The sequence below is a fragment of the Pteropus alecto genome, unplaced genomic scaffold (genome assembly GCF_000325575.1).
Source record: "Pteropus alecto unplaced genomic scaffold, ASM32557v1 scaffold86, whole genome shotgun sequence".
NCBI lineage: Eukaryota > Metazoa > Chordata > Mammalia > Chiroptera > Pteropodidae > Pteropus > Pteropus alecto.
Genome location: NW_006442109.1, coordinates 11605241 through 11617948, shown reverse-complemented (window position 1 = coordinate 11617948; position 12708 = coordinate 11605241). Strand labels below are relative to the sequence as shown.

Genomic DNA, 12708 nt, shown 5'->3' with positions numbered 1-12708 from the left:
GGGAAAAAACATGTATCTGAGAATCAGCAAAATACGGTCTTCGTCTGCAGCAGGCACTCTCTTTCTTGGCCTGTGGCATGGCCCCTAGAAGTGTCTGGCTGTGCTCCTGGGCTCCACAGTGGTGCCTGCACCCTTCATCCCCTTAACCCCCATGGCTGCCACTGCAGAGGAATACAGTGACAGACCAAGAAAGAAGGCCCTTGCTCCCTCTGAGGAGACTGTGGGATCTTGCTGAAATAATCTATGACATTTTCTTCCTCATGGAAAACCAGCCTTTCTAGTCCCGGTCTGGAGCTGCCTCACACACCTTCTTTGAATTCAGCCTCTGCTTTAAATCTTTTCTTTGAGGTGGTTTACTCCACAGGCTCCTCTCTCTCAGTGCTGGGGCTGCCAAGGGCTTTAACAAGCTCCTGGAGGGTTATGCCCTGCCCTCACCTGAATGTCTGGGGCTCCAGACTAGCAGGAAGCAGAAGGGGCAAGTGCCAGCACAGCAAGAAGCTTAGCAGGGCCCCTGGCAGGACCCACTCCTAGCTTTCCCACCCAGATCTCGCCCTGCAGTTCCAGGACTTGACTCTGCCTCAGGTTGGTGACAGTCTCTGCATGGGCTTATGTAGCTCAGAGCCCCCTGTTTCTTCCCACATTCAGGCCTAAGTCAAGGCTCAGCCCAGCGACTCAGGTGCAAGTGGGGCCCAGCTCCCATGGACTGGATGGGGAGGTAGGAGATAGAGCCACTCTCCTATGACTACAGCTGCATGGCAGAGGTGGCCATGGCAGAGGTGACCAGATATTTGGTCCCTGGAGGATAGGAAAGGACGAAGAAGATTAGATCCGACTTCACCCTGGTCTGAAGGTCAAGGCTAGAAAGAACATTTTGGCCTTTGAGGCCCTTGTGAGGCTTGAAGCCTTTGTGTTTTTGTTCAATCCATTTCTTTCTCACAAAGGAAATGCCCTTTGTGTGTTCAGAGTATAGAAAGAGTACCTCCTCACTATTAAAAACTCGGGCAATTCATAAAAGCAGGAGAAGCAGATCCTTTCTGACAACTCACATTTGTTTGGTATTATGGAGTTTACAAGGCATTTTCCCACATATTTGCTAATGTAATTCCACTATAACTCTGCGAGGCAAAGGGGAAAAATGATTAGCTTTACTAAGTGCTTACTATGTGCCAGGCGCTGCTAGCTTTTTTCTATACACAGAAGTCCTCACTTAACATCATCGATATGTTCTGTGACTTTAAGCAAAATAATGTATAATGAAACCAATGTTTACCATAGGCTAATTGATAGAAACAAGAGTTAAATTGCTATGGCATCTTATTCGATGTATATCTTATCTAATCCTGCAGTATTATCTTATTTAATCCTAACCACAACTCTATGAAGCAGAGCAGTGGTTCTTAAATTTGAGAAGGCATTGAAATCACCTGGTGGGCTTGTCGAAATAGATTGCTGGGCCCAGTCCCAGAGTTTTTGAATCATAGGTAGACCTGGGATGGGTAGAGAATTCGTATTTCTAACAGTCACATATGGTGCTTTCATTGCTGCTAAAGAACAGGGGGTGGAGGTTTTTTGCCACCCAGCCTCCTTCCATATGTTTCACTTCTAACTCTTAATGTTTGGGAAGGGCTTCCCAAGCCCCAGGTGATGCTGATGCTGATACTGCTGGTCCAGGGACCCCACTTTGAGAACCACTGAGGTAGATGCTATTTCTCCCATTTTGTAGTTGAGAAAACCGAGATTCAGAGAAGTTCAGTTACTTTCCTAAGGTCACTCAGCCAGAAAGTGGCCCAGCAGATATATTCCCATGGAGGTCTGCCTGGTTTGGGTCTCTACACTTTCCACTTCTTCCTCTGGTTTTCTGCCTCACCTTGCCCCCCGTGACACTACACCTGTCTTTAGGAACTACTGCTAGCTTCCCTATCTTTTTACCCAGCTGGTAAAGCTAGCTGTGAATATTAAAATGCAGTTGGGCAGCTTCAGGCCAAGATCTTCCAGAACACACAAACCTCAATGCTGCAACTCAGGAAAGGTGAAAAATAATTACCAGTGAGATAATCATACCATATCTAATCAGACCTGAAATGTCACAACTTCAGTTAGAAGTAACTGCAACTATAGCTCAGAGTTAATAAATGGTAGCGGGTTGGATTGCTAGCCTCAAGGGAAATCCCCAAGACACAGGGGTAGGGTAGGGATTTCCTGGTATGAAAAATATGTTCTGGCCTTTTCTTGCTCTCCCAAGAGTGCTCTGTGCCCTTCTCCTCATCCTCAGGAGAGCAGCTGAAGCTGAGGAGAAGTTGCTGGGGCATTTTGAGTTGGCTAAGCCTCTCTACCTTTGGTTAAAACAAGAGCTTTCCTTAATTCAATCAGCCTTTTAATTACATATGCTCCCTAACTGCCATTTTAAGTTCTCCCTTTAGCTCTTAGTCAGCTTTTCATACTGCATTTAAGTGTGACGTCACATGGGCCTATATTATCACTACTAAAGAATGGAAAGTAAAGTGTCTTTCCTCCTAGCCAATTTCCATGTGTTTCATGCCTAGTTTTTAGAATTTGGGAAGGTTTGGGGAAGGATGTCTTGAGCCCCAGGGAAAGGTCATTTTTAGCAATTTAGTATTCCAGCAGATTTAAGGCAGAAGGTGGGTGGAAGTGGGACCCTGTAGAACCAATGAGGTTTGCCCGATGGAGGCGCCCTTCCTGATTCCCAAAGGCAATTTTTTAAGGCAGAGAATCTAGAGAAAGGAGAGCAGCATGAGGAGTTTTTTTGGTCACATGGAGTCCTGCCAGAGCTGAGGGCTGTCCAGCTACTGTGGAGAAGATGGGCAGGAGAGCCTGTGAGCAGCTGCAGCCTGCTGCCCGGCACCCTCAGGCCGAGCCACCATCAAGCATTCTAGAGTTCCCTGCACCAGGATGGGGGTGCTGGTCTGGTGGTTGCCTCCCCAGACCCTGACTAGGGGAAAGGTGAGACTCGCTCATCCTCCAGGAGGTGGGCTTGGCTTCCATGTTCCCCTTCTATCTACTTTGAAGGTTTGTGTTATTTCTCCCAAATCTCTAGCTAACGGTGGTACTTGTCAATTTCTGAACTAGCTCGCATCGGAGGAACACCCAAGTGATGTCTGGTTATCCTCAGGATGGAACATGGTGCCCATTCTGGGCTCACATGACGTGTTCTTGGGTCATTAGTTCCAATACAGTCATTCTTTTTGGTTGCTCTGCTGTTTTGAACACATTGAGGGTTTTGGGGTTTTGTTTTTTTGAGGTTTTTTTTTTTTTTTTTGGTTTTTCTTGGGGGAGGGTTAAGAAACTACCAGGGTACCAGGGTAAGGATAGCTTTCCCAGCCAGCTGGAATTTTTTAACTCTTGAATATAATATGCATACAGAAAAGTGCCTTATCATAAATGAATTTTCACAAAAAGAACACGGTACCCACATCGAAGAACCAAACATGACCTGCACCCCGCCTCCTGCTTCCTTCCAGTCACCTCCAGCCCCTGAGGGCACCCCCTTTTCTGACTTCTAAGAACACAGATTCTCCCTAGCAGGCTGGGGTTTATCCTCAGCTCACATGACAACCTGACTTGCAGCTGCCATCCAGTTCAGAGTTGGTGAAGCTGCTGGGGCTCAGCAGGTTTGATTTGGGACAGAATTCCAGAGGGAGGGCCCATGCAGCAATTCCAAGCCCAGCACATATCTAGCTGCTGCTTCAGCCACCCATGAGGAGATAGGTCGGCCCCATCTTGGCTGTCAGATGGTCTTCCAGTCTCCAGGGGGGATGTCCGGGAGGTCCGCCTGGTGACTCAGTGTAGAGGGGGATGGAGGTAGAGTTCTCCTTCCATGTGCTTCTAGAAGTCTTGCCATGTGTTCCAGGCAGTGGGAGGTCCCTGGATCAGGATGACTCAGTACCATCTATGTACAAAGTAGCTGAGGTCTGCGCCTTGATAAAACCACGTGGCATTTGGTTGGACTTGCCCCATTCTGTGCAGCCCTCACTGTTTGGAAACCGTTTTCCCCCAGCACTTATGTCAGGTCCTCTGTTTACCTGTGTGACTCTAAGCCCAGGTGCCAGCTGCCAGCCTGGATCTATTTGCCTCCTCAGCTGACCTCCATCTGTCTTCCTTCATTGGCTCCCACTGAAAGCTGACTCTATATTATTAATGAAAAGCCAGACTTGCCTTTGTGCTCACCTCCCCAACCCCCCCCCCACCCCCCATGCATGGCATGCATCATTAGACTCTGGCTTCTGCTTCCTCAGCAAAGAGCTGCTCTAATTGTGCAAGACAGAGGGTGCAAGTGCTGGCCAGAGCTAGTGGTCAGGAAGAGATGCTTCTGTACTGGTCAGTGTGGCTGGACAGAGAAGCCCTCCTTCTGGGAAGACTATGTCCTGACTAAGGGGTAGTTAGATTTTCCTCTCAAATCTTTTTGACACAGTGTCTCTCTGTTCTCTACAACCATCTCAGTATGCCCTGGGTGGGCTGTCACACAGAGGCAAGGAGCCCTGGAGAGACTTGAGTTGTGTTTCTACTATACCTGGAAGACGAGCAGAAGAGATGGGGCAAGTGCCCTCTGACTCAGGCTGGAAAGGTCTTGGGAACGATCTGGTCGGCATTTCTCTAACAAAGTGTATGTAAGAAAAACTTGGGAGGTACGTGGAATAGACAGTTTTTCAGGTTCCCTCCCTCCTCTAGGTCTAGGCTAAGGCCCAGAAATGTGCATATTTGGGAAGCATTCCAGGTGCTTCTGATGTAGCTGACCCTAAGCTATAGTTTGAGAGACGTTAAGCTAGACAACCCCTTGCCCAGGTTACAGATGGGGAGAAAGCAAGAACCAGAGGCCTCTAATGGCTCACTCAAGGTTGTATGGAACAAGGCCCGGAACCTGCGTCCTGCCTTCTTTCCATGCCTGCCCTGCTCTTGTCACCTCCCACACACTGAACCTGTTGATGAAGCTCCAAGGCCCTAACCCTATTTCTTCTTTGTTGGGCCTCTTGCCCTGCCTTTCCTCCCCTCTTACTGCCATGTTAAGACACAGAATGGGATTTCTACGAAGGTCAAACACCTTCTTGCCTGGCTCCAGTCCTTCTTCCTCCCCCCACAACCATGTTACTCTCCCTAAAACATGGATTACTCCCTGCCCTGCCCCTCCACCTATGAGATGAGGTGGGAAGGGCTTGGCCTGCCACTCCGTGCCTCCCCCATTTGACCCAACCTATCTTTTTGACCTTAGACTCCATCACATCCATATAACTCCTTCTCTACACTATTTCCCTCAAATACCATCTTGTTCTTTCTTGCCTCTGCTCATGTGATGCCATCATCATCTTGGCCAAGAGCATTTCCCCCCTGCCACATGGAATCCTACCCATCCTCCAAGGTCCAGGTGAAAGCCTTCCTCCTCCAGGAAACCTTCCTTAACCATCCAGCCTTAGCACTCTCGTCTTCCTCTGAACTATCAGAGCACTGAACCATTTATTATGTTGTTATTACCTATTGTATTCTGTTTTGAATTGTGAGCTTTAAGTAATTCCCAGCTACAGACCACAGCCTATCCTTCCAGTTACCTACTCCCTTAGCAATGTGCCTTGCACATAAGTACATAAGGGATGTTAGTAATGACAGAGCCACACAATGTCAGAGCCAAGGAGACCTTGGCTGTAGGTAGCTGGTTGGTTAGTTCAATGACTTTTCTATGCCTCCAGGGCTAACAAACATCCAAAGGCTAATTTCTCTGGATTCTCCTTCCACTGTAGTAATCAACTTTCCTGTCGTCACCCCTCCTGTGCCAATGAGGCCAGTTCCACCCTCTTGCTCACCATAACAATCCATCTTGCACATCCCCTGTGACTCGGTCCCTAACAAGATATTACAGTATCCACGGGGGATATGTTCCAAGACCTCCAATAGATGCCTGAAACTTCAGATTGTACCAAACTCTATATATAGTATGCTTTTTCCTATACATACATAACTATGATAAAGTTTAATTTATGAATGAAGCACAGTGAGATATTCACAACAAAAATAGTAAAACAGAATAATTATAGTATACTATATTAAAAGTTATGTGAATGTGGTCTCCCCTACCCCTTCTTCGATAACGGAGACAGTTACAAAGTGACTAACGGGTGGGTAGCATACGCAGCGTGGACGTGCTGAACAAAGGGGTGATTCGCACCCTGGGACGGACTGAGAGAGAGGGCTCGCGATTTCATCATGCTGCTCAGAATGGCGCATGATTTAAAACGGATGAATTGTTATATCTGGAATTTTCCAGCTTATCTTTTCAAACCGTGGTTGACCTTGGGTAACAGAAACTACGGAGAGTGAAACCAAAGATAAGGAGGAATAACCGAATTAACATCACTGTACTTGCCAATGGGCCTAGGTACTTGGCCTCCCGTTCTCACTCCAGCTAATGGCCAAATTTCTAATTCAGTGCAACACACCAGCTATGCTGATTTCAAGCTGCTTATCTTGCAGGCCTGCCAGGATAGCTAATGTCGTTCTTAACCCAATCCTGCAGAAACTCTGTTACCCACTCGATGTACCTCTCTCTCCATTCAAGACAAGAATCCCTCTTATATTAAGGATCAATCATCACTACTTTGTCCATTGCGTGCTTATGAACAGGGCGAGAAGACGTTCATTCTAGATGCACTGACGGGTTACGTTCCAGGGCCTGAGCCAAGCTTTCAGAAAAGAGCTCTTTATTCTTTGTTTATTGTAGGATAAATGTCTTACGGAAGAGAAAGGCTCTCTCCTGCCCGGGGCCCTTGTCCTTGGAAGTGCCTTGGGCATCTTTACCTGGGAGGCTTGGTAGAAATCCTTGCAGGAATCTGGAAGCCTTAACACTATGACTCACAGTTCAAATGCACACAGCAGGCACATCAGCTTGGAGAAAGCACTGCATGCAACCTGGGTGGAGTGATTCCTGACAGAGGCCTTTGTGTCTGTCCTGTTTTAACGATGCCGGAACTGCTCCTCTGAACCCCCAAAATAATCGCCACAGATCAGGACATTTCTGGCTTTCTCATTCAACACAGCTCCTCAAAAAAAAAAAAATTTTTTTTATAAGATCTTTACTTACCAGAATAGGTCCACTCGGATCCTGCAAAGAACAAAACAAAGCAAGTAAGTACAACTGAGCTTGAACGAATTCGAGAAAATATTACCAATTTTATTTTGAAATGGATGAGATTGAAAAGGTAGTGGATGCCCGGAACTAAAAATTGTTCCAGAGTCTCTGTCAGAACAACTGCTTCTCAGAGCAACTGTGCTCACAAGGGAGACTCAAGGCAGCGAGTTCGTGCAGGGTTTATGGATTAGGGAGGAGGCTCCCCAGACATCTTAGAGAAGCCAAATTTTATTATCTGAACAGGTAATTAATTTACATGGCTCAAAAGCCAAAAGCTGCTAAAGCATGTACCGTGAAAGCTCTCCTCCAACTGGCTCTCCCTGCTTCCTTTAGACACAGCCAGTTTCACCAGACGATGGGAACATGACCGCAGCGTGACTGCACACACACGGGGAGTTAGTTGTACTCGTTCCCCTTTTTTTTCACACAAACGTTTGCACACTAGAAACACAGTTTTGCATCTTGCTTTTTCCCACTTAACGACATATACTAGAGAGCAGCTCACATCAGTACATAAAGAGGAGACAACTACATTCAAAAGGAACATTTCTCTTTGGGGAAGCTGCCACCCTCATCTGAGTTAGAATTCCAGGAGTGGTAGGAATGAGTGGGAGAAGTTCTGCCAGGAATATAAGGAAAGTCACCTACCGCTTCCCACTCCACTCCCTTCACACATAAAAGTTCTTCATTCGTACCTCAAACATATTTTTTAAAAATCAGTGCAGAGCTGTGTCCTCATTATCCAGCCCGACACCTCCCTCTTCACCTCCATAAGGAAACTGAGACACATCACAATGAGGAGACTGTTCGACTCCTAAGTCACTCTCTCCTAGCTTCTTGTAATGCTCTTGTGTTCTTGGCTCACAGGAAACAGCTGGAAACGGAAGACATCCCATTTCTCTCTTGAGAACTGATTTGCCATAAGACTTAACTGGCCAGCGATCTTGTCACTTATCACAACTGAGCACGTCCTACTAAAGCCAATGATCATTTTAAAAAACTTAAACGAGGATTTTGTTTAAAAAAAAAACAAAAAAAAAGGCTGGTTTAATCTCATGTTTTTTTGTTATTCTAATTCATTTATTTGCCTTACTGCTTTTAATTAATTTTGTTTTTAATTTTCAAAATTAGTAATGTTATCAAATTATAAGTGGTTTAAAAAGTCAGGTGGTTCTACAAGACTTTTTATTAAAAAAAAAAAATCAGTTCCCTGACACCCCTAGTCATTTTTCTGCTTTCTAGGGCATTCACTTTGAATACTCTTTAAATAATTCTTTTGGTATTATCTCCATATCTCTATAAAACATACCTATATTGCTCTTTCATGATTTGTTTAGGTTTAAGCATTTATTGACACCCCATTCCTAAGTTCCCATGGACTTAGGGAATCTTAGAGTCCAATCTTTAGAGTAGTGGGTGTGTGTGTGTAGGTGCGTGGTAAACACCGCTTAGAATCTCTGATGAGTACCATGAACCTTTTCCTCATAAAAATACCCATAAGCTTAGACACACAAAAGTTCATATACAATTAATGTCAGAAGGCCCACAGAACCCCTGAAACCTGCTACGGATCCCACAGGAGCTAACAGTCCCAAGATTAACTTCCCCTGAACTAGCTATTGGATGAAGACGTTCAAAACCATGTGGAAACCAAACGTGTATGTGACCCCTAAGTTTACTCAAGCCCTTTCACTGAAACAACAGCAAACAGGGACAAGATTCGGTGCTTTGAGTATAAATAGCAGTGTCTGGAGAGGCTCAGGAGCTGGATTCTGGGGAGCAGAAGCAATGTAAAATGAAGAGGAGAGTGATCTGAGTCAGGAGGTTCATCAGTGAAGGTCAGGGCCCAGCACCTGGTGCACTGCCAGCTCAGAGCTGACCTCAGGAAGGCTTTATAAAGGTAGTGTGCATGTGCGTGCTCCCTGTGTCTTGCTCGGGGGCAGGAGTCTTAACAAGACTAAACTAACTCCGCGAGGCAGGCCAGGCCAAGGCCCAGCAGCTAAACTTTGGTAGCTTCCCGAGGGAGCAGGCCCTTTCAGGAGGGAGACTGTTCCCTTCCCAAGAAGGTCAGAAACTGGGGAGGCCAAGCTGGATGCTATTAGAACCTGCAGGCCCAGTGTGTATGGGCAGGGAGGAAGCTCTGGGTGCTCACTGGGGAGGTGATATTTACAAAGATCCAGGTCAGGGGTTCAGGGCCCCGCCTGCTGTCTGTCCTGGGTGCTAGCTAGGTCCTTTCCTGAATTCTTGAGACTGCCCAGCCCTTCACACCAGGTTCAGGCAGAGCAGGCTCTGCAGAATTCATTGAAATGTTCCCCCCAACTAAGAATTGCAAGGTTTTCTCCAGAAAACACTTGACTTCATCTTATTTTGCTCCCTCCTTCCCCAACCCCGGACTTTTTTTTTTTTTTTTTCCTGACATTCACCAGTGCCAACTGCTGAAAGTTTAAAGACTCCAGGCAAAGGGCAAACCACACTTTGACCCCATTACCCAGCTTACCCCCACTACCTCCAACCTTGGGTTTAATACTGACACTCTACACCTCAGTGATTTTTCTGTTGACCCCAAGGCAGTTAAAAAGCCAAAAATCTCATGAGGAATAACAAAATAAAAACTGGGTACTTAGAATCTAGGGGTAGGCAGGCTGGCTACTCAGTGTGGGTGGAAAGTGGATTTTTCACTGCAAGCTTCCCCCACCCTAATTTGGAGAATGGGGGTGAGTTTTTTTGAGTAGGAGGTGGAAGGGCCAGGAGGAGAGGGGAAGGCAGTGAGGGAGGAAAGGGCATGGAGGGTGAACCTGGCAGGGAAAGATCCAGAAGGGAAGAGGAGCTGCTGCTAGAGTGAGGGGAGTAACGGGCTTTCAGAAGAAAGAGCCAATGAATGGCTGTTTCTTTTGTCTTAGAGCAGCTTGAAAGTAAAAGGGGGAGATTTCTAGTGAAATATCAAGTCTCAGCACAGCTTTCTCTAGAGGGGAATATATGTCAAAGTTTGCAGTTTTAAAAATTAATTTCCACTTTTATGTAACTCCTTTCTCCTACCTACCTCCTATTTCTCCCCAAGCGAGATAATATCAAACATATCATGGAACCAGTGGATTGGAATTGAATTCCAAGTAAAGCCAGAGCTGCTGACAGCCCGGCTCCCCTGCTTCCCCCGCCCTGCCCCACGGGCACAATGACCTCCAAGAGAGACGGAGGCTCTGAGCTTTCACTCTGCTGAGTAGGACAAATTTCCCACCACCACTGCCTAGCCAGGGAGTATAGATTTTCAGCCATTATGGTCACTTCGGGCCCTGCTTTAAGCCTTTCAACCTAACCTGGGTCCAGGAATTATAGCACCCACAAATGTCTCTACGACTTGGGGCAAACCCTGTCAAGGGCAGGAGCTACCATCAGTTACCCAGAAAGTTTCCAGAAATGTCACCATTTGCTCTCCCAGAAAACCACTCACCCAGCTATTGGAGAAGCAGGCAAAAGCTTGACATCCTTCTCTTGTTACAAAGGATTGACTAACCTGACCTTGGCTACTCACCGCAACTCACTGTACAGACCTGAGTCTACATTTCAGGTTCCTCCACTTCCTGCTGCCACTTCACTCTGCACCCTCAGCCTCCAGCCCTTTCAGAGTTAAGGGCCCTAGTTAAACTCAGAAATAAGGTGTATACGTCCATCTGAGTGCACACATGCGTACATTCAGAATAGAAGAGCCCTTCTGAAGAAAAACAATCATTAAGGATGGGATGCATCATCCCTTTGACTTGCAAATAAAACTTAATGGTAAGGAGCATCTCCTCCGAAGAAAAGCACCCACGTCTGTCAGAGGGTTCTGCACTGGGGTGACTGCAAATTCAGTGCTGGCAATGACACTGCTCAGAATGCCACAGTTACTTCTCTACTGCCTGCACGTGGATCTGGGTACAATGTTTAAAATCCCGGTTTCCTTTCTCCTCCACAGTTAGCAAGTTCCCAAGCAACCTTATCAGAGCTGGGGATGCTCTGAGAATATGCAAACATATTTTATTACAAAGACAACGTGCTTCCCCCAACCAAAGCAGATAATACATTCCAAAGAAAAACGGAGCATCCCTTATTTTTGATACTGTGTATGGCCTTTCCTGCTCCCCCCAAATAATTTTACTTTATCGTTTAAAAAAAAAAAAACCCGCAGGAAATCCTTCCATCCAGGTGTGGCTGAGCACTCATGGCTATTAGGAAAGAGACAAAAACTTTACCGCTGAGTGAGGCTGGGCTGGAAGTCTGTTCCTTTAAGATCACGAGCAGGAGGATGGCCGCTGCGTGCAGGCTGCGGTGGGGCATCTTCGGGTGGCTTCTGTGGTGCAAGCTCAGGCTGTCCGGGGCTCCAGCTCCTTCTCAGTCCGGTCTCGGTGCTGAGGAAGCAGGGCGCGCACCGGGACCACGTGCGCGCAGCCGGGTGCGGTAGGAGCACTTCTGTTCTTTAGGCTCTTGGCTCCCCCGCGAGCTGCTTTTATAGAGCAACTCAGCCCCAAACACATGATGTCATCATGGGGGGAAGGACGCCCTGCCTCCAGGAGATCTGGCGCCCCACTTCCAAGGTAAACTGTGGCCCAGACTTCAGCCGCGTTCGGTGGAGCAGTGGCTCTGAGCGCTCCGCCGGAATGGGGCTGACCTGGAAAGCCAGCTTTCCGTGAGAGCAGCGGGCAGGCGTGGGGGAGGCCCGCCTGCCTTGGCCGCATCAGGAAGGGTGAGTCTAGGGACTCCCTTCAGTGGCAGTGGTCTTGGTCTGTTACTGCCCTTCTCAAGAAGCACCCTCAGTAAAATGCCGTATGGACAAGAGCCTCCTTCAGGGCTGAAATGTGTGCCTGCCTGAACTGGGCACTGGTTAGGGATTAAACAAGGTAGCAGGGAGGCTGCATTCAAATTCAGAATTTCTGTGGCTGGTACATTGCTTCATGATATCTTCGAAATTCAGATGCAAAGAAATTAAGACTAGGTACAAGTGAACAGCTTTACTAAGCAATTAGACTGTATCCTGCTAACAAACAGGATACAAGGCTGAAGCTAGTTCATAATATCCATCCATTCTCTAAGAAGGAAGGGAGGAATCCCTTTCTCTGGGTAGCAGTGGAAGAAAGGGACTTACATTATTTATTGAGCACTTACTATATGTCAAGGAATGTACTAGGCATTTTGCATCTTGGTCTAGATCAGTATCTGAGTTCTGTTTCCAGCACATGTTATCATCATCTGTTGTTCATGTCTGCCTACTTTTCTCACATATTTGTATTCATTTAAATATGTGTATACATACATTTAGTCATGTTACATGCACTTCTGATCCCCTTTGTATGTAGTCCCTATTCAGTTAAGTCAAAGGTCTAATTAACCTGCTCTCCCCAATACTCCTTAAATCTTCCTGTTGCTGTTATTACCACTTGCTGTTCCCACCACCCTGTTGTTTGTGTTTCTGGCTTCTCTGGGCCCTCTGAATGTCCCAGCACTGCTTCTGGTGCTGGGCTTGGTTTCTTTCCCGCTCTGTGACCCTGCCTGCTCTCTTGGCTCCCTGCTGCCTACAGTCATTGCTCAGAGCACACGTCTGC

At 46.9% G+C, this 12708-nt stretch overlaps 1 protein-coding gene across 6 annotated transcripts in view; it reads right to left on the bottom strand.

Annotated features, from left to right (window-relative positions):
• Positions 1-11617, bottom strand: part of CA12 (carbonic anhydrase 12) — a 46906-nt gene extending 35289 nt beyond the window's left edge. For all 6 annotated transcript variants that reach the window (XM_015595877.2, XM_025038957.1, XM_015595878.2 and 3 more), the window contains exons 1-2: positions 11362-11617; positions 7085-7105 (exon numbers count right to left, since the gene is read on the bottom strand). In XM_015595877.2, coding sequence (XP_015451363.1) covers positions 7085-7105; positions 11362-11446 — 106 coding nt within the window. In that variant the 5' untranslated portion in view covers positions 11447-11617. The remainder of the gene's footprint in view (positions 1-7084; positions 7106-11361) is intronic.
• Between the last annotated feature and the right edge of the window lie 1091 nt (positions 11618-12708).